This window comes from Podarcis muralis, chromosome 12, assembly GCF_964188315.1.
Source record: "Podarcis muralis chromosome 12, rPodMur119.hap1.1, whole genome shotgun sequence".
NCBI lineage: Eukaryota > Metazoa > Chordata > Lepidosauria > Squamata > Lacertidae > Podarcis > Podarcis muralis.
Window position 1 is genome coordinate 43,117,704 of NC_135666.1, and position 27,161 is coordinate 43,144,864.

The 27,161-nt window shown below is 38.3% G+C and overlaps 1 protein-coding gene across 22 annotated transcripts in view; it reads right to left on the minus strand.

Moving 5' to 3' along the window:
• Positions 1-27,161, minus strand: part of SLC4A7 (solute carrier family 4 member 7) — a 66,925-nt gene that overhangs the window by 26,768 nt on the left and 12,996 nt on the right. For 9 of the 22 annotated variants that reach the window (XR_013390242.1, XM_077916315.1, XM_077916316.1 and 6 more), the window contains 11 exons: positions 16,546-16,627; positions 12,209-12,352; positions 10,189-10,327; positions 9,370-9,530; positions 8,318-8,506; positions 6,670-7,026; positions 3,296-3,411; positions 2,161-2,220; positions 1,477-1,634; positions 1,028-1,115; positions 183-329 (listed from right to left, as the gene is read on the minus strand). Coding sequence is in view for 21 of the 22 variants with exons in the window: in XM_077916315.1 (XP_077772441.1) it covers positions 183-329; positions 1,028-1,115; positions 1,477-1,634; positions 2,161-2,220; positions 3,296-3,411; positions 6,670-7,026; positions 8,318-8,506; positions 9,370-9,530; positions 10,189-10,327; positions 12,209-12,352; positions 16,546-16,627 (1,641 nt within the window). In the remaining variant the exon portion in view is untranslated. Of the gene's footprint in view, positions 1-182; positions 330-1,027; positions 1,116-1,476; positions 1,635-2,160; positions 2,221-3,295; positions 3,412-3,692; positions 5,498-6,669; positions 7,027-8,317; positions 8,507-9,369; positions 9,531-10,188; positions 10,328-12,208; positions 12,353-16,545; positions 16,628-18,554; positions 18,674-24,593; positions 24,738-27,161 lie in introns of those variants that run through there. The other 13 variants (XM_077916317.1, XM_077916311.1, XM_077916318.1 and 10 more) reach the window with 10 other exon arrangements.

A 27,161-nucleotide genomic window follows, 5' to 3' on the forward strand; every position in this document is an offset into this window, starting at 1 on the left:
TAGCCACCTCTCTCAAAAGAGCTAGCAGTTCCGTGAAGTGGTTTTCAGTTTCAACCAGCACTTTTTCATTCTGTGTGTATCTCATGCAGTTTTGACATTTTTTTAGCTGCTTGCATATCCCACCTATGTCCTGTCACACCACTACACTCTTTTAAGGTGCCCTTCACTAGAAAAGTTCTTACCTGAGAAGGAACACTTTTGGGTGGCTCAATTCGAATAGATGGATCCCACTCTCCTGGAGGCAGAACTGTTACTTGATCTAAAAATTCATCGATTCCAGAGAGCAGATCATTTCGGTCTTTAGCTTTATAAGCAACATCATGGAAAACCTTTATAAAATATATACACACTTATATTTGATTTCCTGACATGGTGAAATTCTTCTCTAAGAGGCTGGAAAGGCATCACAGTTATTACTTTAAAAGGCTCAAATAAATAACTTGTTTCTATACTCAATTCTACATGCAAATATATCTATGATCAGCATTCAAATGCATGCTCAAGACACAAGTTATGTGTGTGCGCTTATGTACACATACACCTGTTTGCATGGACAATGACATTTCAAGCCTATGATATTGATATTTAAACATAGCAAACATCTCTCAAAGTTTCAGAGTAGCAAGGAAAGGAAAGTTCACAAAGACTATAGTCCTATAGACACTTACATGGAAATATGTCCTATTGTAGCTGACATGCATAGGATTGTACCACGCAAGGAGGAAGGAACAGTGAAAAATCTAAGAGCATTACTGTGAGATGTATATAGCTGTCAGATTTCACAAAAGTGGTGCTTTCATTTAGTAATTTTTTCACACACACAGCTTTAGGAATTTATCAAAAACACAACATGACACATTTCACTGCAGCATTCATGAATTCATGCTTATGGTAAACATACTCGTTCCATAGCTATTTCCTTCAATCACCATATATTCATTAGCCATGCCAAGTTCTACTTGAATGAAGATCCCATTCAGATTTTTAAGTGAATACTTTGAACAGATACAGGATGCCTAGTACTCACGTCATCTGTCATAAGTGTTGCTATTGATCGACCAATCTCATGGTATTGGGGCGCTTTGCCTGCTGGACCCAGCAAAAGAAAAAGGAATCTGTGGAAGAATGAAACAGACTACAAGAAATCAGAACTACGATAAGCTGAATTTTTTAGCATCAGTGATCAGTGAAGATATGTCAGGTGCTGTGAGAAAGCATAAATATGGAACTGGAAGGCTGCCCAGTGTCTAGCTCAGTTAGTGGCAGCAGATTACCATTTCCATTTATTTTTTTTAAAATGAAATAAAATGTACCTACAGTAGTTCACACCGATGCACAAAGTAAAAAACAACAACAAGGAGGTGGCAGCAAAGGAAGTATTTCTCAGTTAAGAATTTCTGCCTGAAAAGCTTAGAGTCAAAACCGTATTATACAAATGCAAAATTCCAGCTTTATTATATGTAAGATTTTCCTTACCGGGTAGGAACAGGAACTTCTGTAAGGCCTGAGAGAAGTACAGCGGGGGCCAGCCTCACAAAAGCAATAATTGGTCTCTCCAAAAAATCCACTTCTCCCACCAACACATTTGATGCCTCTGCACCTATGGGAATCTTCCTCATAAAATTCATATCTACCTATTTACAAGGATTAAAAATAGCTACTTAGTTTACAGTTGATTAATGCTAAGTGTTTCTAAAACTAGGATTAATGGTATGTGACTCTGTTGTGAACAGAACACTATGGTGTTGCTACAGGAACAAATGTGTGTCAGAAGAAGCTTCAGAAATACATTTATAATGTAACCATATCTGCACACATTGTTGCATATTTTAGTATAAATATTTAAACACAACTACTTTTTTAAAAAACAGTTTTTATTATTGGTATCTACAAATAGCACTAAAAAGTCACTGCAGTTATATACAAAGTTCTTTCATTTTATAAAATCAGCCTGAGGGGAAAAACTAGTTTTGGAGAAGTATCTATTGATATATATATAAGGTTTATTAATAAATTAATTATGCAAACTGTGTATATAATTACAGAAGAATACCACCATATTGTACAGCACATGAACTATTGGTTCACATACAGACAGATACACAAAGATCACTGAAACTAAGACACCAGTTACACAGCTATCTAGGAAATAAAACTTACAGCTGGCCTCTTGAGTCCCACACCAAGTGTGCCACAACTACAGTGCCAGGAGGCAGACTCCTGCCCAACAGGAGACAAGGCAGGTGCAGAGAAGAATAGGCCAAGTAAAAACATAAAAACTGTGATAGAGGAGCAGGAATAGTGGCATCTGCCATGATTAACTAAAACGTAAGTTAACTTCGTTTACATTTAATTCACAAGATGCACATTCACAGACAACTTTTAAATTAGTAATTACATTGCTCAACTGAATGTTTTATATAATTCAAACGGATGCAATCTTGTCCCTCTGCAGGTTTAAATACAGAAAACTAGGAGGAGGAATAGAGCCTTAAATGCTTCAAGCAACAACAGAAATGTAGGCTCATATATTGTTTCCAGGAAATAAAATATACACCGCATTAAAACCTCCACTGCAAGATAGCATTCATTCCAATACTAAAGGATTCAGTTCTGCACACTTGAACTCAGTCCTAAAGTGTCGATTTTAGCAGCACTGGCACATATCAGGCTTCCACTGCCGCAACTGGACTGAGACCAAGTAGGGTACAACCCTGCTACAAAAGGCATAAGGGAATAGTGGCTGGAAAACAAAATCATCCAGAAGGCTGCACGACTCTTGCTATCTCCAAGCACACCAAATGTAGCCAGAGATTTCCAGGAAAAGTTCTCTACCCTGTTTCTGCAGCTGGCCAATAATAAATGAGCTGGTGATGCAGAGGCCATGCCAATCCAGGAGCACTACAACATGCGTTCAGGTATTAACTGGGTATTGGCATAAGAGGCAGCTTGGAATAGGGGACATACTAGAAACCATGACTAAAACCATAGTCATCGTTTGTGGCTGTAGGAGATTTCCTTGGTCATTTATATAGGAAGTAATGTACAGACATCAGCTGCTAATCCTACAGTCCAGAAAATTATGGAAATATGTTCATAATTCTTAATTTCTTTCTAGGAGTCATTACAGATCTGTTGGAAAGCTGTCACAAGTAACTCCAAATAAGCAAACAAAAAAAATCACTTAGAATTTTTGCTTTTAACAATATACGAATAATGATCTTAAACCCAGAATAAATAAACAGCTTTACAATTCACAAAGCTCTCTTTCTACTCTCTAAATGACATAGTTTACCTTGCTGAAATCAACAGTGCTGTTTTCTCTACTCCCCCCTGTTCCACTGCTTTTAAGTTCTCCACTTTTTCCAATGTCCAAATTACCGGGTGCAGATTGTGGTGATGCAAGAAGTCCTACAAGCAGAATATACAGGGCCGTTCAAAATCACAGCAGTAGAAAACACTTAGTTACACAATGACAGTGGCAGCTTTCTAAAAGCGAATGTGGAAGTTAATAAACAAAAGGTGCATTAGTATCAAAAATGCCACACAAACAAGTTATTTTCTTCTGAAAAACAATTAACACTTGTTAAAAAGTTGAAATTAGATGTTGCCTAAATGATGGCCTTTTGCAAAATGCACCAGAACAAAAATGTGTTATTTTTTAAAAGAGAACATAAGAATGTGTGTCTAACCACCAATGCTTTGTGTGTGGATCGTGCATCAGAGGGATGTCATACTTTCTATGAGTCTGAAAAACCACAAAAACATACTTTAGAATACCTAGCAGAACACCTAGCTTGTTTCAAGACTGGCCTCAAGATTACATCTATCTTCCATTAGTCAACACTAAAGCAAGAACATATTTTAAATAGGATGTGACCCATAATCCTAAGAATTAATTTTACACATGAACAAGAGGAACCAATTTTATTTGGAGTTAACACTGCAGTTTCATCTGCTCCCAAGGTGGCAAACCAGTTTTAAGGAAAAAACCCAATAGCAAGAAGAACTGTTATAAACTTCAAAGAAATATCAGAGTGCTATCCAACAAAATTACACTCAGAGCAGACCTATTAAAATCAATGGATTTGCATTAGTTTTGAAGGGCGGTATACACATTCTACTATTATTAAAATTACTACTACTAATAAAACTCTTACAAGATGCCAACTTTTTTTCTTTTCTACTTCACTGCTTTGTCTACCATCTAGTCTTGTACACTATTTTGGAATTGTTGTTTCACCATTTTGGACAGCAGACACAGTATGTTACTTCTGATGTAACATTCTATGAAATACATGGTTTTAAAATTGCATTTTTAAGAACCTTGGCCTAGTCATGACAAGATGCAGATGGGGCTACCAAGAAATCACAGAATCACGGAGCTGCTATATAACACAGAGTTCAATAAGCCACTGAAAAAAACACCACCTCTTTGTGCAGAAACAAACAGTCCACATTAGGAACATTAAATAAATAAATGTAAAAGAAATTGCCTCAACTGGTTCGGTCTTGCTTCCAACTCTGCTTTGGAACTGTGATGGTGCTTATCACCCTCCAACAGGATTGCCCAGTATATCAGAAACTAGACAAGAGAAGTGTGGTCCTGTTGGTTCTGCTTAACATCTCAGCAGCTTTTTATGTTCCTGGGGCTGGTGACACTGCTTTACATTATTCCTGGTCCTTTCTAGCAGACAAGTCTCAGAAGGTGGTATCTGAGGGGTACTGCTCAATTCCATGGCCACTAGCTTACAGTGAGCCACAGAATAACAACTTGTCCCCAACATGTTGAACATCTACAGAAACACCACTGGAGGTTGTCGATTAGGACCCCTGCAGCATCATTATGGTGGGAACAACCAAAGCTCTTTCTTGTAAATGGTATCGCATTACTGCATTGTTGTATCAACTTCACTGGCTCCAAGTCTGTTTGCAAGCTCAATTCCAGATGCTGGTTATTTTCTTTATAACCCTAATTAGTTTAGACCAGGAAACTTGGAAGTACCCATTTCTCCAATACAAGGCTTCCCACTTAATTGGAGTGTGTGTGTGTGTGGGGGGGTGTTTTCTGCAAGACACTACCGCTGTAAGTTGGGAATGCAAGAGAAGGCTTTCTCTGCAGTAGCAGAGCAGGCAAGCAAATGTACTCTAGGACAACTGCTTGCCCGCTCTTAGTTACACTACTTCATACTAAATTATCATTATTTCCCTTGCATCCTATTTTAGTGGAATCCAAGTTCGGAAAACTTAGGACTGTTTTATGCAGTGTGTTGTCTGATCCCAGACAGTACCAATACCTGCAGAGCAGATTATCTATTTAATGAAAGACACAATTCCATGAAAATCTACAATGGCCGTATCTTCTCACATAAGATAACAGAAAGCTCAAAGTTTAAATTAATCTAATATATCAAAGTGCCCCCAGATGACAGTAACCAAGAAACAGAGCAACAAAGGAAAGCAATGGAATAAAACAACCTCAGAGAAAAGCAATAATTTCAGGATATGGCTTACAAAGCATCTTCAAGCTGCGTCACACTTTACACAGCACTACAACAAAATGTGAGTCAGAGAGAAAGAGAGATATGTTTAGTCCATATTTGCAGGGGACCTACTTCTGTCAAAAGTAAAAAAAATAAAAATGTACATTCGACTTTGCAGTTCGAAGATTTTCAGAGCATTTAACCCTAAATATATACGTTCTTTACATTTACATCGCAGGTTTTAAAACAACTGATTGCTACAATAGTCTGAAAAAATAATTTGCTGTACACCAACACACATAATCAGATGTTAAGCTCCTAGCTAGAGTAGTCAATCTTCCTAGTCTCAACCTCTGTGCAAAAAGCTACTGTGCAGAACAGGAGACTGATGCAAGAGGTCTCACGCAGGAAGTGAATAAGACCAGAACATTGAGGACTGCAAAAGGCATCCACATCAATCTTACAGGTATAAAGTGTTGCTGTAACCAATGGAGTTTAGAGTTCAAGTACACTAGCAACTGACAGCTCTTACCCATTTAATTCAGAAAAATTAAATGCCCCCTTAGCTGTTGCACAAGCTTCTCCTTGTTACAATTCCTAAAAGGGGGCTGGCTACAGTTAAAGTGGCCCTTTTCAAATTAAACAGGAAAGAACTGGTTTATTACCGTGAAGTAGGAATTTCAAAGTTGGGTACAGCATGTTACTGTGTTTTCAAATCACAGACCATAATTTTTAAGGTAACTGGCATCTTCTGGTGCTGAAGTATACATCACCTACTATAAATTACGAGGTTTAAAAAGTAGTAAAAGGCCACCATTTGGTATCTTAGTTTCAAGTTTATAATGTATAACTCGCTTGTTTCTTTCTTTATTTTTTAAAGGCAGAAGCACTTGCTGAATGAATTCCTTTAGGTTATGAACATAAAAAGTATGGAGAAATACTCAGATATTTCATTGCTTTCAATGTGTTAATACTTGTGTTAATATTTCAGTGTCAACTCCAGTTCATAATACTGACTAAAGTATCACACAAGAAAATATCACACAAGAAGAAATGAAGCATGCAAACGAGTGACAGACTGATATACAACTCATGATTGCTCAAGCTGTGTGATAAAAACTTTGCAGTGGATGTGATTCAGCTGCAGAAAGCACCACACATGGACAATTTGAGTTCAAATAGTTGCCTGGTATTATGTCACTATTATCCTCTGTCGTCTTCTCCTCGCTTTCCTGAGCTTCTAAATCCTCCTCAGGTGGATGAATTACTACTTTGGGGATATCATCACTAGAAGGAGACACTAGGAGTTCAGCACCCTGGTGCTCAGCTGGTGGTAAATTTGTGGTTCCCTTGTGACCGCACCTAGGACTGGAAGGTGGAGTGCTTTGTGGGGTAGGTAAAGGGGTTGCGCTCCTTGAGACGGCTGGAGATCCAGGAAGAAGGTAATTGAGAAGAAGGGATAAGCGATTCTCTCCTCTCAGGGAAATATTTGAGGCAGAGAGACCAGCTCGTAAAGAGTGGCGGGAGGCTGAAAGGCCTTCCCCTGAGGTAAAACAAATAAAGTGATAAAAAAAAATGTTCAGCAGGAAGACAAGTTATTCATATTTTATATAACAAAACTCTAAAAACACAAAACATCACTCAGTCATAGGTGAGATAAGACTTAAGCAAAACGTAAGAGCTAAGCAGAATTTTCGATGTTAAAAAAGTCAGCTTATATGTACACATATCTACAAGGTAAGGAAGGAAGGGAGAAATATATTACTGCTGACTGCTTAAGATCCCGAGAGAATTGAGCAAAACATCTGAGTGCTATGCTTATGATAAAGGAATCTACATATATTTAAGCAGACATATAAGCACCTTCTGCAAAACAAGTTCTGGGAAAAACAAGAAAGTACAGTATCTGAAGTACAACATGCAAAATAAAAACACAGTCACTATCCTGACCTAGGGTGTCAACAGTATGTGAACCTTTGTTTTTCCTACTTTAAAAACACGTCACCACAGGAAGGTATGGAAGAAAAATGCTAGGTTTAGGGCCTAAAAAGACTGTACTGATTACAGGCTCCTAATAACAATGCAACAGTTTGCTGTGGAGCTACCAAACTCAATATCTTTAGAGTAAGATTTTATCAAAATCAGCAATTTGAAATATACATACATGAAAAGTCAAATATGTGATAGTTCTAATTAAGAGTATAGATAACAATATAAAATGAGATACACATTGATTACCTGAAATTACCTGAGCAGTGACTCTATTTTTTTTTAGCATCAGAAACCACACCAACAGAAACGAAACACCAAATGTGAGAGACACTCAGTAAATAAAAAGCACACTATCAGAATATCCTATAATGATTCTATATTATAAGCAAATATAAACACATGCACATACAGAGAATAGCAAACAGGAGAAACCAAGGCAATCATTTAGATAAAAAACAGTGTGGTTTTCCTCACCAAAATATCATTTATTGATTATTCCTAAAAGAGAAATGGACTTATTATAAAATTCAATAGCATAGGCATAAAACAGGAAGAGCCAGAAAATAGAGGAGGTATATAATAAAACAAGACACAATATTCATAAGCCTTGGTTTCACAAGCATCTATCCATATATCCAGTGGTGTAAGCACAGTTCTCAACTCTTACAGATCAAAAGGCATGAAGACAAAGTCACTAATTCTACAGACAAATGTTTACTCAACTCCTTATATATCAGGATTGAATTATGAACTTGTTTTCTTCCAGTGTGCTGACTTTTCTCACATCTCTGCATTAAATTTGTTAAAAGTTAAAACAAACTGAATGCCATGACTTATCTCACCATTTCTTTCAAGCAAGAGAGGGTCAGAATGTTTCTTGCCTATATCTGCAAAGGATCGGACAAGGGGAATCCGATTAGTGAATTTTTTTTCATTCTGATGATGGTGCCTCTTCAGAAGAGCTTCTCTGACATTGTCTCTCATTGATTCATCCAGGTGACCAGAAGCTATCATGTTATCCAATACCATATCTATAGAGAGAAAAAGATTAAATCAAAAATATAGTGACCTCCTGAATCTGATTTAAGTCAAATTCCACATTAAGAGCAATCCGTAAGACTTTCCTTTGGTAAATGATGATTGTGGTTAAAGATTATAAAGCAAGCATTTGCTAAACAATGCAAAGCTCCTGCGAGATCTCATGATAGCATCCCAGAGTCCATGCGCTGAGCAGAACTTGCCCAGTATACAAGGCAGAGACATTAAAAGCTCTTTCCGTGCCAGCAAAACCCAGCACAAAAAGAGCTTTTAAGCTCTCCGCCATGCATGCAATTAAATTGTGCAATTTCAACCAGCTGTCTTTCAACCGCACAAGGTTGAAATAACGCAAGTGAATTGTGCACAAGATGCAATCATACTGTATACAATGTGGTCCTTATTTGGAAATGTCCAGATTTCTTCTGAATCCCAAAACTTAAAACTGCTGCCAACAAAATATGTAGCAGAGTGACAGAATAAGTAACAAAGCCCTGCAATAAACCCTTAGGCTGGAACCATCTTGTTATCTCCCCCAGTGAAAATACCCCAGTCGCAGAGAGGTTCTGGTTAAGATTTATGCTAACACACTGAATAAAATGATTTTTTTGTGTTACAACATTATGCTACAGAAAATTAAAGCAAGTACAACTTGTAGCATAGCCCTTATCTGCTAATGAAACACAGTTAATCAGCAGGACTTTACACTTCAAGCTTTAAGTATAATGGTGGGTATTTTTTGCCTTTATCGTTTTTCTTTCTTAGACAGAATAACTGAAAAACTGCTTTGTTTTGTTGTTTTAGAACTAGATCTACGCAAGCAAAATTTAAAAAATCTTAAAGGAAAATTGGCTGTAACCTGCTATTTCATCCAGCGTACTGGCTCTCATATCCAACATGACTGTCCCGTTTAAGATACAGCTTCTCAGTTCAAAGAGACTGTGCAGAGACAGGGTAGCCACATAAGGTTTGCTCCACCTATCACCACCATCTTCAACATCTTCTTCAAATTTTAGCCATCTGAAACGAAAATACACTGAGCTACATGCACACTAACAAGTCATTATTTTTCAAAATACTGCTATTTAAACACAAAAAAACCTTAATAAAAACTATTTTTAATTTTTATAAACTCTGCTATTTACAATCTATGTATTTCTTTAGATGATTGATATACCGCTCTTTGCACAGGCCCCAGGGCAATTTACAACAAAAAGAACTAAATAAGAATACATAAAATCTCTCATTTGGCCCTGCTTCTCAGAATCTTCTTTCCATACATTCTATAATTTAAGTGTTTGCTTTTATTAAAATATTTACAGTACAATCGTATTCTTTCCTACTCAGAAGTAAGCCATACTAAACTCACTAGGACGTACTCCCAGGTAAAAGAGTACAGGATTACAGCCTCATTTATCCTTCATTTATCAACCACCCTACCACCTGACAGCAGCACCCTTATATAAAAGTGAGCAATATCTTTTTTTAAAAAAAAAAAATCAGTAGTAGCAACAGCCGCAGAGCTAGGAGAAGTATGCTTAGGTGTTAAGGAATACTTATCAGGCACTTCAAACAGATTTCACAGATTTCCACTTGTCTTAATGTAAACTGGAGGGCCAAGTCTCTTTGTGCTGTAATCATCAGTGAGAGAATTTGACGAGGAATATTCATTGGTTACCTGGCAGTTTCTTTCCATTCATATTCTTCTCCTTCTCTAAAGCAAAGTTCATCCATTTCAGTGAATAGATCGTGGGGAATGTGTTCTTCATCATCATCCTCGGTACCCAGGATAAATTGTACCCTCTGGGATGGTGTGTCTTGATGGAAATAAGATTGTGAAGGGCACATCTTAGTTTAAGGTTTAGATTGTTAAACTCTTACCTATACCACCACACTGCTAAAAACAAAAAGACAACTACTGATGCTGGAAATGGAAGAGAAGTTATTTTTTAACCAACTTTCTAGAAAAATAACACCATCTATTATTTAGATTTTAGCTCCCCGTATTCCAGTGGTTCTTAGTGGGCAATGAATGTACATGAATACATACAGCTAATCTGAAACAAAACAGAGCACTGTTTGCAGAAACTCTGCAATGGCTAGGTCTCACTGAGATCACTCGGACTGCAGCATTTATGAAAGAGTGCCCATACAATACACACTCCTGGAATCTGTCTTGCACAAATGGATCTCAGGGTCTTCTTTTGTGCGCAGGCATGTGCTAGTCCCTGGTTTACAAAGGTTTTATGAACCATTGCCAAACATACCTGAGGCAAAGACTCACTGGTGCACATGTATAATCTATTTCCCTTGGCCATATTTAAGCAAGACTCTTTAAGCTGGCTCACATTAACATTAAACCATGATTCTCTTCACACACTGCCCTCTCTTCCCCTTATACGCTTTGACTGAGATTCTTACACTGCAAGGGGCTGGACTAGATGACCCTTGGGGTCCCTTCCAGCTCTACAATTCTATGATTCTACACATCTGCTGTGAAGATACTATATGGTCTTGAGCAAACTGTGCTTGTGTACTAACAATATACAGAATTTGTAGAGAGAAGAATGACTGCTATGTTTGTAAATACAGGAACATTTGAAATGGTACTTAATCTTTACACAGATTTCTTTACAAACAGAAATCATAACCGGCATAGAAAGACAGACAAAAATCCTTAACAGATAAAGGAGATTATGATGGTTTGAGAATGAAATAAAGCCCCTTGTTCCAGCACCAAGATTTCCAAACTTGATTTGAGTCTTTTTAAAGGCTCTAAACACTCAAGTACTGTTGCATTTTCATTTTTGATTAACTCATTTCTAACCTATTAACCTTCTAGCAAAACCTTCCACTGAACAAAAATGGCAAAGGGAGCATGAAAGGGAGCAAAATGCATTTGGATGTTAAATGGAAGGACATACATTTATCTCCATGTCTTTCCATGATCATAGTCACAATAATGGTCATGGATTAAACTGGACATGATCCTTCTCAAGGTGGGGGGGGCGGGATCCAGGGATATTAACTATTTCAAAAACATATATGAACAATCCAGGCAGAATGCATATTCTCCTGAATGATACTGAATGTTTGGTTAAGTTTGTTATATGGCTTTAATCTTGCTACAGTTTTGAGTGCATTAATAAATTGAAATTCACAAATCCAAATTCCTGAACTACTTCATTATGGATATCAGACTCTCTCCATCATACAACTTCCTCCTTTAACATTACAACACTCATGTTATGCAATGTTTCCCTCTGTTCCTCTCTTTACATTCATTTCATTATCTGTAGTCATGTACATTTCTTGTTTTTAACACAAAAATCAAGTTAGCAGTCACGTAAACATTTCTGAAGCCCCACCATTTTCAAGGCTCTATATTAGAAAACAATTTAAAAGTTCTGAATCTAATCTGACTAGTCACTGACCAGATGTAATAATTTAAGATTATGTAGCACAAGAACAGAGTGCAAGTTCTTGACATAAAAAGTTCATAAAGAATAATACTAAGGCAATATGCTCTGTGAACATTGTATAAACACAGAGAACTAACTATTGTAATTTCTCTGGAACATGCCCATAAAACCCTTCCATTCTGTCAATTCTACTCTTCTTAAAAATAAATTACCAAAAAACTGGGTTTTACTATATTGCTGCTTAAAGTATAATGAAAGAACTATCTTTTCTTTTACCATAGGATGGAGATTCTCGCCCATCTTCTTTGTCAGTTTCCTTTTCTTTTCTTCTTCTATGATGCTTATGTCCACGGTGCCTATGACGTCGCCGACCCTGCTTTCCAAAGGGGACGTGCACACCAATATAAACAGCTCTGTGACCTTAACCAAAAATGTTATGAAACGTATTAGGCATATCAATCAGACAACCACAGACAACATAATTGGCTTTAAATTAGCATTGGGACACTTGTTGTACTATACAGTACACATGAATTATCCAAAAGATGACAAAGAGCCAATCCTGCTATTTGAGGAACATTGTAATAATGTTCTATTTACAAGAATTTGAAGGCAACAGAGAAGTCCCAATTTGGCACAAATGGTTTTTCCTTTTTTTCATTATCAGGATAGAAATAAAAACATCTTCACTGATTTTTGAACATCTAGACCCTTTTCAAGAAAAGGTTTGAACTCCTTAAAGGATGTACCAGCTCAGAAAATGAATTTGGTACAAAATAATGAAATATGTAATGGACTTCAAACATCACCTTGCCCAACCACCAATAGATAAAGGAAAGCTGCTGTTGCAACATCCACACTAGTTTGCCAAACAGCACATAGCAATAACGTCATTAATGGTGTCGTTTTAGAATTTTTGTAGATGTTCACTACTTATTCCTTTTATTACACTATTTTATAAATCACATACTACGAAAATCATGTGATAATTGGTAATCTCTTTACTATCTTAGGCTACCACAATTTCATTTTCTAGACAGAAAAGGCAGGCTTTTACATTTCCAATTACTGAAATCTGAATACAGAACTGGGCCCAAACTAGATACAATAAGATGTTCCCTTTCCCCCACAGTGTTTTTGTTGAACTAAAAGTAGCCTCACAGCTGCAAAATGACATGGAGAAATATTAAACAGGATCTCCTTGCCCCATCCTTCTATTCTGAATATCTGGAAAAAATCATGCAGATTTTTAAAGGAAAAAACCACGTCAGTTTGAGGCTCAGGTGGCCTTAGTGGCATGGAGTGAGTTCCATCAGCTTCTGCTAGTAGCCCAGCTGCACCTCTATCTGGACAGGAATAGCTTATCATTGCCTATGCTCTAGTAGCACCTAGATTAGATTACTGCAATGTGTTATATGTAGGGCTGCCTCTGAAGTCAGTTCGGAAACTTCAGCGGGTACAGAATTCAGCAGCCAGCTTGCTCACCAGAACAATATAGTTTGAGTGTATTACACCGATCCTGGCACGACTGCACTAGCTTTCATTTAGTTTCCAGGCCCAATTCAAAGTGCTGGCTCAGGCACAATTCATCAAGGACCTCCTCTCCACATAAAAACTGATCCAGACCCTGTCATCACAATTTGAGGCCCTTCTTCGTTTACCTCCTCCACAAGAGGTCCAGAGGGCAGCAACATGAGATAGGGCATTTTCTGCAATGGCTCCCCACTTGTGGAATGCTCTCCCCAGAGAGGCTCGCCTGGCACCCTCAGAAACATTCCTTTTCTCACAGGCTCTTAGCTAGTGAAACTGGGGGGGGGGGGGATTGTTTTTGTTACTATGTTTATGAATTTTTGTGTTTTTATGTTGTAAACCGCCCTCTGATGCTCGGGTGAAGGGCGACATAGAAATTTAATAAATAAATAAATAAATAAATAAATAATAAAGAAGGGAGTGGAAAGCAGCACTGAACTCGAACATCTCAACTGGCCTGTAATGAAATTGTCAAGACCATGTGTGCTATGGTCAATGTCTATCACAATCAATAAACCAGTGTCGGTTGGAACACAGTCAAAATCAGTATTCTTCTCAACTTCAAAGCAAGTGATTTAGAACTTGCTGTAAGCCTCGCCTCACTGAATTGTGGCGTGTGTTTTTTTAACTAAGTCTAGGTCAGAAAAAGAGTCCTGTTCCCAGCTGCAGCTGGCCAGCAGTTTGACATCAAACCTGGCTTCTAAGTCAAATGCAGGATGTTCAACTTCACTGCAATTTAAGCAGGAAGCAAACTTGATCACACCCACAGTTCAAAGAGAAAGAAAATAGACATTGAAAAGTAAGAAATTTACACAGGAACACTGTAGAGGAACTGCGCTCTCTCTCTCTCTCTCTCTCTCTCTCTCTCTCTGTGTGTGTGTGTGTGTGTGTGTGTGTGTCTCTGTGTGTGTGTGTGTGTGTGTAAGAATTCTTCACAAATAAATCTACTTGGGGAAAGGTCTACTAGAATGGCATGCTCCAGATGAATTTAGATAATCCTAACTCAAGTTTAAGGAACTGAGATATAAATGAGCCTTTTGCCTGTATAAGCAGCCTGTTCTCTCTTCACCCCTTTGTAGTGGCACAATGAAATAATTAAAAGCATCTAATTAACCATAGTATCCCCTTCATCAAAAACTTAAAACTACTTTCACATTTCACCGAGGCATACTGCAAAGAAGATATGATGCCCAATATAGTCTCTGAGTATGTGGGAGAGAGGGGGGAATGGAGGGGAAGAGGAACGCCATGCATATGTAAAAATATTAAGTAATTCCATTAAATTCCATGGTCTCAAGTCATATACAAAAAAAATCCTTATAGTCCAAAGGATACAGATGAATTGTTAAATGACCTTCAGAAACCCCACTTCCACAATGGCTGTGCCATTCTAATCCCAAGCAAAGCTTGTTACTGAATTAGCTTAATCCAATACTCAACAGCATTAATAGAATGAAGGACACTAAATTTAGTATACATAGCTCCAGAGACAGTTGTTTGGTTTAATCAGACATGACTTTATCCAAGCTTAGTTGACAAAATCCACAAATGGTATTTACCAGTTAAGGTCATTAATGGTGTCACTTTAAAATTTCTTAAAAGGTGCTCGCTACTTATTCTACTGTATATACTCAGACCACACACCATGGAAAACTTACGATACATAGAAAATAAACAAAATACATTAAAGGCAATTCCAAATCAGCTGATTTTTGCACAGCATCAGAATACACTTTAAAAATAACAATTCACTACTTTTTATCCAATAATTTTATATTATTACTGTATTATACCTGTAACTTAGTAATATGCAACATAAAATCTTATATTTTAAAAAAACACCCAGAAAATTCTTACGCTAACAAAGGATCGTCTCATAAAAAAACCTCTACCTTCTCTGGCAACTCAATATTACAATTTTAATTCTTGATTTTATTCATTCAGATATATATAATACCTCTTTTGTAAACTCATTAACTATGAAGCATAGCACTCTAGCTTCAATGGAGTCTACTTGAAACAATTTTTTGTTTAAAACTGAAATCCAGCTTTGGCATTTTCTTACACATGTTCAAGGATTTCTCCATTATGCTAACATGTTAAACCTACATACAGGGAGAAACGGAAGAATATTTTGCTGTCAAAGAGCAGAAATCCAGATTGAAAAGTCTGCCACTATTATTAAGAACACAGTTTATAGTATCACATATCCGAGATAATAGAACTATTAAATGTAAACACGGTTACACCTGGCAAAGAAAAACCTAAGTGAAGCTAAGTAAAAGTCAAGTGCAGCCCCCTCTTCTTAATGAGCTTTGTTTGGACTTATGCCATGGAAAAAGCAGATGGCACAAGCCATCGTTTTTCAAGGATGCATCAGGAGCCAAATTTCATAACATAAGCAAATACTAGATGAATGCTCACTTCACAAAATGGCATCATTGTCTCCTGTCCAACTAACATCTTCAAGTTCTTTGTGTGAAGTGTTCTTAGTAAAGTGTGTGCCTGAGTTTGTAGACAGCTTTCACTGTTGCACAGTGCAAGTCACTTAATTAGATTTGTTCCTGCACGGATAGCATACTCTCTTTTACATGGTTACCTGTATAAGTTTGTTTCTCTTCCACAACCAGTTACAAGTATTTTCCACATATTCAGCAAATCATAGAGAGCTTAAATCAGTAGCTATCCTAATACCCTTTAAACCATTCAACAAGCACATCCCAAGCACAGCACAACTGCAGGAATACTCTCTGACCCCTGATTCTACTCCAAACTGGAGATGATTGCAGGAGGGGTTTTTTTGGTGTTGTGCTCTCTTGAGGTTCTCAGAGGACCTCAAATCCTGTCTCTTTCGCTAGAAAGGATGGCTAAGCATAGAGCTAGAAAGCAGAAAGACTTCATCTTGCATATTGGATGCAATGCACACTAATAACTCAGGTGGAAATCCCAGGCATGACTTCAAATGGCATCGATGCAACCATGCAAAACCAGATAACACAAGTGCAGCACTAGGATTCTAACTTGTTTTACTTTTGAACTTGGGAAAAATAACAATCCTAACGAGACTGAAAAAATATACTTACTTTCTAGTTCTTCTTTCTCAAAGTTTGTGTTGATAGTAGAGCTGATTTTGCCCGTATCCACAACAGCTTCTTCATCATGACCCTAAAAAAGATAGAGCAGACATCCAGTTTAACACTATAATACCATCATATTATTTATGATATTTACCCGTATTTTTCGCTCTATAAGATGCACCAGACCACAAGTTTTTGGAGGAGGAAAACAAGAAAAAAAATATTCTGAATCTCAGAAGCCAGAACAGCAAGAGGGATCGCTGCACAGTGAAAGCAGCAATCCCTCTTGCTGTTCTGGCTTCTGGGATAGCTGCGCAGCCTGCATTCGCTCCATAAGACGCACATACATTTCCCCTTACTTTTTAGGAGGGAAAAGGTGAGTCTTATAGAGCAAAAAATATGGTATGTTTCCATTTTATATATGACTATGACAAAAAAATTAAAAATTGCTTGTCATACCATCTTCAGAAGGTTAGGAACAACAGAGAACACAGGGTTATTTTCTGGAACTGCATATTTTAGTATAAGTTTTTTGGCAAGTCATCATGTTGCCCAGAAAGCGTGAGTGGAATGAAAACCAGTTTTATACCCCATTTTCAATTGCCTGTCATAGTCCAACTTAATTGTTTTGTGTAAGCTTGTCTAGCATGTGAAAACAAGAGTTACTGAGTAACAGACTGTGCATCTTCTATTACAGGGAAGAGAAACTACCATGATTCAAAGGAAACATTAAAAACTTTGGGTGACAACAAGCTTCACAAATATATCCTCTTTTTCAAGCTGTGCATTTAGCAAACACATTTTTATAATGACCCTAAAAAGGCATTATGTTGCACATAATATCTCTCTCTTTTTACTTCTGCCAAGTTAAACATTAAATGCATTTCCGTATTATGGATTTTGTAGCTTAAATCTGCATTAAAGTGTTTTCCATTTAACTACCGGCTTCCAACATTTCTTAAAGAGTTAAGCTGTAGATATTTCTCCTTCCAAAAACCTAAGAATTAGTTGGCAATAGTGTAGCATTGCAGAGACTTAAGATTCTGAATGGCAAGAGGGAGGAAGAGAAAGAATCATACTGAAAAAAACCTGAAAGCCAAGAGGCACAAAATTTACAGTTCCAATCACGGCTTAGCCAAAAACTCATTGGGCAGATTTACGCAAATAACTACCTCTCTGTATCAGGCCCTTATGGGGATGAAGTGGGTTCAAGACAACCCATACACATTGAAAGGTTGCAGGGCTGCACAAGCCATCCCTGTCCCTCCTCCCATACTACTAATGGGCCTGGCGGCCACATACCCCCATCATCACAAATTTGGTGTAAGTGAAAGATACTCAATATTGATAAATAGGGCCTGATGAGCTGCACGCAAGGGTACTAAAAGAGTTTGCAGATGTAATCTCAGAACCTCTGTCTATAATCTTTGAGTATTCTTGGATAATAGATAAGGTCCCTGTGAACTGGAGGTGGACAAACGTTCTCATCTTCAAAGAGGGGGAGAAAGAAGACGCAGGTAACTACTGACATAGATACCAGGTCCTAGAATAGATAATTAGAAAGTCTGTCTGTGAGCTTTTAGAAAAGAATGCTGTGATTACTAAGACTCAGCACAGGTTTCTCAAAAACAAATCATGCCATATATAGAGAGTGCATTCCACTCTAAGGCAAAAATCCTGCTTGTATCATATAATATAGAAATAGAAACAGCTAAGATGCTCAGAATATTTCATTTATTTAGTGAGTGCATGACTCTCTATACATGTGACATAAATGTCTAAAATGTGACATAAGGGAGACCCCACTAGAAATAGAGGCTATGCCAAGGGTGGGCAAACGTTGAGGGCCATATAGATATATATATATATAGATATACACATATACACACAGAGAGAGATTCTTCCCTTCATTACTACCCCCCCTATACACATACACACACACACACACACACACAATAACTAAGCCTTAAGTATAACTAAAATTATTAAATGCAGATTCTTCCCCTCACTACTACCTCTATTTCCAGCATTTTTGCCTTAGAGTGGATTGCAGTCTCCTCTACAAAAGATAAGATTCTTTTCTTCTAGAAAAAACCGTCATGAGAATGCATCTTGCAAATACTGCTAGAAACCCCTAAAAGGAGAATGCCAGGAAAAAAGTTCATTTTTAGGTTACATATAAAGTTATGACATGATTCACAATCATGACTGCATGCTTGGTAGGGTCACAAGAGAGAGAATTCTTGGGGGCTTCCCACTCCTTAAGAGAAAATAGACTGGCTCCCTCCTGGTTCTCCTTCCACCAGCAGATGAAGGCTTCCTTGTTCTAACAGGCCTTCGAAAACAAATTGCTTATAATGAAAAGACTGGTGCCATGATGTTTTTATTATAATTATCAGTACAGTTTTAATATATTTTATATATGCATATAATTCTTAATTCTATCAATTATTTGTGTTTTCATGGTTTTTTCCTATGTGTTTAGTAGCTCTTATTTTTATCTGCAAGCCACCTTGAGTCCCGTCAGGGAAGGAGACAGGTATAAATAAATATTTTTTTTTTTATTTTTAATCAAAGTCATCTGCGCATACCAGGAGATGAGAACCTGTGACCCTCCAGATGTTGCTAGACTACAACTCATCCTCCTTGACCACTAGCTATCTAGGGCGGCTGGAAAACTGGACTCAACAGCATTTGAAGAACAATAGATTCACCATTCTTGCCATAGGCTATGGTATCGCCTAAGAAATGGTTTAATTATGTAGCATTTTTAACTCTTGTGTGCATTCAGATTAAAAGTTAATAGATATAAACATTTTAAACTCCTACCAGCTTTTTTACGCTTTAAAGAACACAGCACACAATTAACTACTTTTTACCCCATACCATTAATAATCATTAATGTTCTGTGGCACATGTGTCAGTGTGTCTGGCTGCTAACCAGAAGGTTGGTAGTTCGAGTCCACCCAGGGATGCCTATGGACAGAAATCCTGCACTACTTCAAACTCTACAATTCTATGATTCTATGCTTCTTACTATTCAATGCTAATGCATTTAAGAACTTTAAAAACAAGTAATGCAACATTCAAAACAAGATCTCCTTAATGTACTTTGGACAAATACTAAAGTATATTAAGGCTAGATGAGGGGTGCATAAAGCACCACAAAGAAATTTAAGATGGCCACAACTACAGCCAACCAAAGACAACCAACCACACCCTAGACCATCCCCAACCTCTCTCACCACCAAGGAAATACAGCAAGCAAATAGTAAGAGAACCCACATGTGACGCTGAAACAAAACCCCACACATACACTAAGAATAGAAGCATTGCCACCCCACCCCACCCCCCTCCCCATTTCCCCTCTTTTCTTCCTAACCTAACACTGTATGCAATACTGAAGTCTCACAACAAATGAAACAGATCTGTAGAAAACACAACTTGAAAAAAGAGACAATGCACGTATTTTTGTGAACTAAGAAATAGTTAATATTAAAAAAAAAAAGATGACCACAACTAAGTGGAGCCGATGTTGAGACATTACCAAATGATGAAGTTGTCTTAGTAACTCAGAGAAGGCAGAAACAGCCTACATAAATTCTCGTTTCAGGTTGGAGTTATAAAAATGTTCTAATTCAGGGGGTAGGACTGAAGGCTAATTATTTATCAGTTGTATGGTTCCACAAGCTTTTACATTTGTATTTGTATTTACGTTTCCCTCTCTTATTTGGTTATTAATACTACCATTTGATGATTAATTTTCAATTCATTATGAGGTTTGATTATTGCAATGTTGCTTTAATTAAAAGCAACGAAACTGCTTACACTATGCCAGAGGAAAAAAATGTGTTTTAGAATGCTGTTTATACCAACATTGTAATTTAGTGTCCTTAGTCTTGATTGACAAATATGAAACAGGCGTTCTTTGCCAGCTCGCTCATAAAGAAGTGGCCTTCAAAATTATATCATGTGAAAGCAGCCTGTCTATAGATTAGATTACTGAAAGGCATGTGTGCCCTTGTAAACCTTCCCAAGGCATTAAAGGCATGCCTGTTTTTAAAAATTACAATACAAATACACTGAAACTGAGATTATTCCATGAAGTAATAGTAGCCTTAATCCCATTCTTAATATTTTTTTTTTGTCAAACAACTTGAAATTAACAAAGCTCTGAGTTAGGAACTAATTTTCTGCTTAAACTATAATCCTTAGTTTTCAATATACTATATGTGTTGCTATAAACAGAACTTAGTCACATAGGTTTCCAATACTTAATAACGTGCAAGTAAAACTCGCTCAACACATTGCTGAATTTGCAGCTTTCTAGGACACATCATGAAAGTCACCTTCTGCTCTGTGTCTCTCTTACTATATTTTTCTGTGTCTGAAAAGTATGTAACTGAAAGCTAGTGAGGTTTATACGAACCTATTTAGCTTCCCCAGTAGTCCAATTCCATGCAGAAAAAGGATTGACTCATCAGAAAGCTGAATAAGAGGGGCTTTGCAGTCTTTACAAGCTGTTACATGTTCTGACACAATAGAATTAGGCAAAAATTCGACTTAAATAAAGACCCATTTGCTGAAAAAATGCAGCATGATAGGTAATATGGTGACCAAGAATTTCTTTAGTACTTTTTAAAGCTGTTTAAGATACTGGATCTTACAAAATCATTTGGTAGTGAATTTCATAACCATGTATCATGTTAAAAGCCTTCAACCTGCTGCCAATCAGCTTCATTGCATGACCCTGAGTTTTAGTATTGTTGAAGGAAAACAACTTTCTCTCTCTTCATACTGTTCAAAATGTTATCGATCTCAAGCATACCTGCCCCACTGGTTGTCTTTTTTAAAAAACAAAAACAAAAAACTGTCCCAATTGTAATAACCTTCCCTTGTATAGAAGATGCTTCAACATAATAAACTGTTGTTCCAGGCATTTTTCCACAATTCTAGGAATATTTTCCTGGTTGTTGCAGTCCAGATAAACTTATGGATTTTTTTGTGCCATTACAATCAGCTTTGCACTTACTTACATCAGTCATGTCAGATGGCACTCCTAATTTGCATTCATCTTACTGTGTTTGTAAGCTTCTGACATCATAGCTCCCACCTGGGGTTACCACAAGATATTTTAACACTGAAGCAAATATAAGGGGAAATAGGGAAGGAGTTTCTCATTGTCTTTGCAATTCCTACTGAGATGTAACAGACTGGAACCTGATTCTCTGCAGGCAATAGAACTAAATCAGAACAGAGACAGAAAGGAGAAACTGAGATGATCCATAAAATGCAGAAACACTTTGAAGTATGCATTTTCACCAACCATTTGCACTGTTTAATATTAATCAGCGAGTCTTCTAAGAAAAGTAAGATACCTTAAAATAAATGTAAGTTTATTCTGATCAAAGAATGTCCTTAATTTGATTAGCATTCTCAAATAACTTTAAGTGTTCTACCATCACTTTTAAAAACACCACAACTTTTAATTGAACTAATGCTGTCGGCTGAAAGAATGCTCATCTAACAGTTGTGTAATGTAAAACTAAAGTTGTCGTGATATTTTTGCTTTGTGAAAAATGCACACTAAGCTACCTACATTACAGGCAAAAAGTAGCATTACACTTAAGGCTAATTCATTAGATACCTATACATGTTTATATTTGACAGGGATTTCACCAGGGTGTATGTTATGACAGCAGAAATCAGCAAGTACACACTTTTACACACTTGTATTTAAGGCATGGCAATCCACCCCCATCCCATTATGCCAGGCAGTAAGGGGTTTGGACTCAGAAGAAAATCTGCTGAACAGGTGGCCACAATGCATGCTGGAGGGTTATTCACCAGGGGAAATGTAAGGAGGTGTGTGTTAATCTGAATTTATGATATGGTTTATCTCAGCAGATCATGACTTAATATGACATGAGACCCTTCATGATGAGCTTTGGTGACCATGGAAAAAGCCGGGACTCCAGCCTCCTGATGAAACGCATTTTGGGCATATCCTGCCTTCACCCACACCTGACCAGAAGATTAACACATGCAAATTTTGTTTTCAAGTACATGATACTCAACTCCTCAGTGAGATCCATCCCCACAATGGTAAGGTGATTTAAAGGCAGATGGCAGGCAGAGATGGGCAGGTGCAGATACCATCAAAGTCTTTCACCCTTTTGTTAAGCAAACAGGAACAAGATGACCAAAGATGGGCAAGGTGAGAACTAGACAGGAAAGTCTGGAAGAGATTATGGAAATGGTAGGAATCAATCATTTCACAGACCTTTTCCCTCTCCACTAGTATGCCTTGGCAAAAAAGGTATTTTTTAAAACCTATTAGATTCAAAGGCTAGTTGGCCCTCATAGCTCCAACAGAATAGAATTTAACCAGCGCTCCCCAGGTCTCAACACACTGCTGCTTCACTTTAAGGACAAGTATACTTTCGTTTCCCTACTCCTTCTAGCGTAGGTTTATGGCAGCTTCTGTAGGGCTTTTAGAATAGTTAGGGAATCTTTTACTCTTTAGTTAAGGTGTGTATGTAATGTAATTTGCTACCAGCTTAGCCTGTAACTTTGCTGTCTAAAGCAACAGTTTAATATATTCTGTTGCTCCAGTTTTATATATAATAAACCAAGCTTCATTGCTTTGAGTGAGAGCTTCTTGTGGGCATAAGATTAAGGGTTAATGCACATCCATAACAAGCACACGTTATAACTCCAGGAAAAGATCCTAAACCTCTCAGCAGTGAACATGAGTGCTGGCTGTGCACATGCGGATCCATGTACACACTCGTAACAGAAAGGCATGAAACAAGGGCAGGGAGGAGGCAGGGCTGTGCTGGCCTGGAATGAACTGGATTACAAGCTGTTTTCATGGCTCTTGCTGGCAAGTATCAAGCCCAATCATGCTGCTGCCACCAGCCCCCCCCCCCCCCCCGGCAAGTGGCTGGGTAGCAGATGTGGCAGTGGCTTTACCACTACACAAGGCTCCACTGGCAGGCAGGGTTGGGGTTAGGATAGCAGCCTAAAACTTAAAGACCACCTTTCTATCATCCAGTGCAAAAGCAGAAACATTAAAAATACCTTACAAATATGGACAGACTTTACCTGATTTTATATTACAATGTAACAAAAGCTGATATACCACTGAGAAACTTTCTAAGATTCTCAAACATATTTTCTTTACATGCAGCCACATGGAAAACATATTAACATGAAGAAGGGTTAGACTTAAATCATACTAAATCAATATCCAAGTTAGCAACCACATTATCTACTACAGCAAGATATATTCCTAGAAGATAGCAAAACAGAATAAGTGGGGAATAAAAAGTGAAGTCCAGGAGACTACTGGAATCAGACATGTTTTTTTAAATGTTGGATACCTCCATATTGATAAGTCACTTAAGTAAAGCTATCTAGGCATGTTCTGCAACTTCTATCAAATACTGAACTCAGGAAGCTTTTTCTCACTAACTTTAAACCATACTGTTTTCCAATTAAATAGTTATCCTCTACTGAACATGATACTGAGAAAAAGACCTATGATACTAGTTTCACAAAGAATGCTGATGAGCTTCTAATCCTGATTATGTACAGATGACCTGCCCAAGAATCTTACACAGTCAAAAGTTTACTACAGACCTAACAAAAATTGTTATAATATGGTGCATAAAGGAGAGAAGGGTGCTAAGAAAGTTTAGTGGAAGGTATGTTTAGCCAAGAAACCTGTCATTTCACAAGACGCTACTTTTAACACATTTTAGTACAATTTCCTAACATACATTAATCCTGAAAAAATCTGCCCTCTCTAAAGAGACGAGTTAATAAGTAGTAATATTAATTGTATTTGAGTCAAAGTTTTCAGTCACACACGTTATAAAGCTAAAGGAGTTTATAAAAAAAACTATATAGCTAAATTTGTATGTATATTAAACCCTGATATTACAAAGGTTTTCAAGACAATTATTTACGCAATCTGACATACAAGAGTGACTATCGTGAGTTCTGTTCTAGCCACTTTAAAATGTTATTTCTTTGAAAGAAGTATTTACCAGCTCTTTGTCTATATGTGTTCCTTCCATGCTGATGCTGAAGAAATGGAGAATGCCCTTGTGCAAGTTTGCAGTGCTATGAGCCTGAAGAAACCAGACCACACATAACTACTTTATAACAGTACAGCCAACACAGATGTACAGCTGTATAAATCACTCTGTTGCAGCCAGTTATCTTGTAAAGATACTTAGTCTTCCAGGCCAGTAACTACATCCAGCACAGGTCACATAATAACAGAATTGAGGAACATGGCATGCCTTCAATTCCCACCAAGGGAACACCAAAAAAGGAATTGAAACTATGTGGTTTGTGACTTAACGTTTAGCTACAGCAGTAGCTAAAAACGGCCTGCAATATGAATGTTTTGCTGTTAAGGCCCAAGGTTTTATCGTCACTGTGTTTGACTCAAATCCCCAAACTAAAAAAGGTCTCAAACACTGTACACATTTATATATTCATAAAAGCCAATTTTCTAGCTACGTTGAGCCTGAAAAGCTCTTTTGGGGATCTATAAAAAGTACTGCAGGTGGGAGGGTGGGGGAAGGAAGATCAATTCCCATTACAGAGCAGATGCCAAGAATCATTTTTTAAACTATAGCTTCTAAGGAACGAAATATAAGGTACAAGTTCCTACATACATATGTTTAGTTTGCACATAACACTAAACCATGTGATAGATACATGAGCAGGCTTCTGTGCTCCCCCCTCCCCTTTCCTCCTCCCACGTAGACAGGAAGAGGACTTTGCTAAAAACTATCCTGTCGTTATGTAAGAAACCAAAATTGTGGTTTATAACTAATTTTGGTTTTCTTAACAATACACTTTCTTACCCCAGAGTTTAAGAACATAAGGCTGGCATCCAATTCTTATAGCAGCCAATCAGATGCCTATAGGAAGCCCACAAGCAGGACATCAGCGCAACAGCACTCTGACAATCTGAGATTACCAGCAGCTGGTAATCAGAGGCATGTTGCTTCTGACAGTGGAGGCAGAACATAGTCAAAATGGCTAGAAACCAATGACAGCCATACCCTTCATGGTTTTGACTTAATCAATTTTCAAATCAATTTTGACTTAATCAATTTTCAATTTTCAAAGACTTAGTGGACTTCACTACCTCTATAAAATGGCGATGAATGAAATGAATTTTCTTTTAAAAAATAATTTTATTATTTCTATGCTGCCCATCTGACCAGGCTGGCCCAACTACTCTGGGCAGCTCCCAACAAAATATTAAAAACATGTTACTGTAAAAACCAAGGCTTTTAAATATTTATATAACAAACAATTGTGTGTGTGTGTTGAATTTCATAGCACTATGGCCACTGCTCCTAATTGGTTTAACAACACTTACATCCCACACCAGGACCTCAGTGTCACTTAAGATTAAGTCCAGGGTCACTGACTGGTTCCACGAGAAACTATTCTAGGTCACAATGATTTAGGGTATCAAGAAATTTTTATCTCTTTGTCATGACTGGGACACATGTAGCCAGTCTACGTTAGAGTATTTGAAGTCACTTATTACTACATTACATCCTATTTTTCATGCCTTCTTGATTTCATCCTCCATCTCAAGATCAACCTGGGTGTTTTGTTCACTGGACAATACAGTGGTGCCTCGCAAGACGAAATTAATTCGTTCCACAAGTTTTTTCTTCTTGCGAGTTTTTCGTCTTGCGAAGCACGGTTTCCCATAGGAATGCATTGAAAATCAATTAATGCGTTCCTAGGGAAACCGCCTTCAGACCAGGTCCGGGGACAGTCTGTCCCCCGACCTCTTCTGAAGGCTGGGGGGGGGGGGAAACAAGGGCTTCTGAAGGCTGGGGGGGGCTGGGGGGGAACAAGGGCTTCGCTGCCGACCCCCAGCATTTTAAAATCTCACCGGGACACGGGGAGATTTTAAAATGCTGGGGGTCAGCAGCGAACGCTTCGCTGATCCCGGGACGGCAGGCAGATCTGCACCGCCATCCAGAGCGGGGCGGGACTTAGCCCCGCTCGGGATGGCAGTCCCGGGACGGCAGACAGCTCTGCGCCGGCATCCAGAGCGGGGCGGGACTTAGCGGGACTGCAGGCAGCTTTGCGCGGCCATCTGTAGCGGGGCGGGCTTCGCCCCCGGCTCCCGATGGCTGCGCAGAGCTGCGCTGATCCCGGCACGGCAGACAGCTCTGCGCTGCCATCCCGAGCGGGGCGGGACTTCTCTGCTGTCCCGGGGAGATTTTAAAATGCTGGGGGTCGGCAGCGAACGCTTCGCTCCCGCCCGCCAGCATTTTAAGATCGCCTGGGGCAGCGGAGAAGTCTCCGCTGTCCCGGGAAGGCAGGCGGGGGGGAGCAAAGACTTTTGCCCCCCGCCGGCCTTCAGAAGAGGTCCAGGACCTCTTCTGAAGGCCGGCTGTGGGCGAAAGTCTTTGCTCCCGACCGCCAGCAATTTAAAACAGGTCCCCGGAGATTTCCCTATGGGCTTTCGTCTTGCGAAGCAAGCCCATAGGGAAATTCGTCTTGAGAAGCGCCTCCGAAACAGAAAACCCTTTCGTCTTGCGGGTTTTCCGTCTTGCGAGGCATTCGTC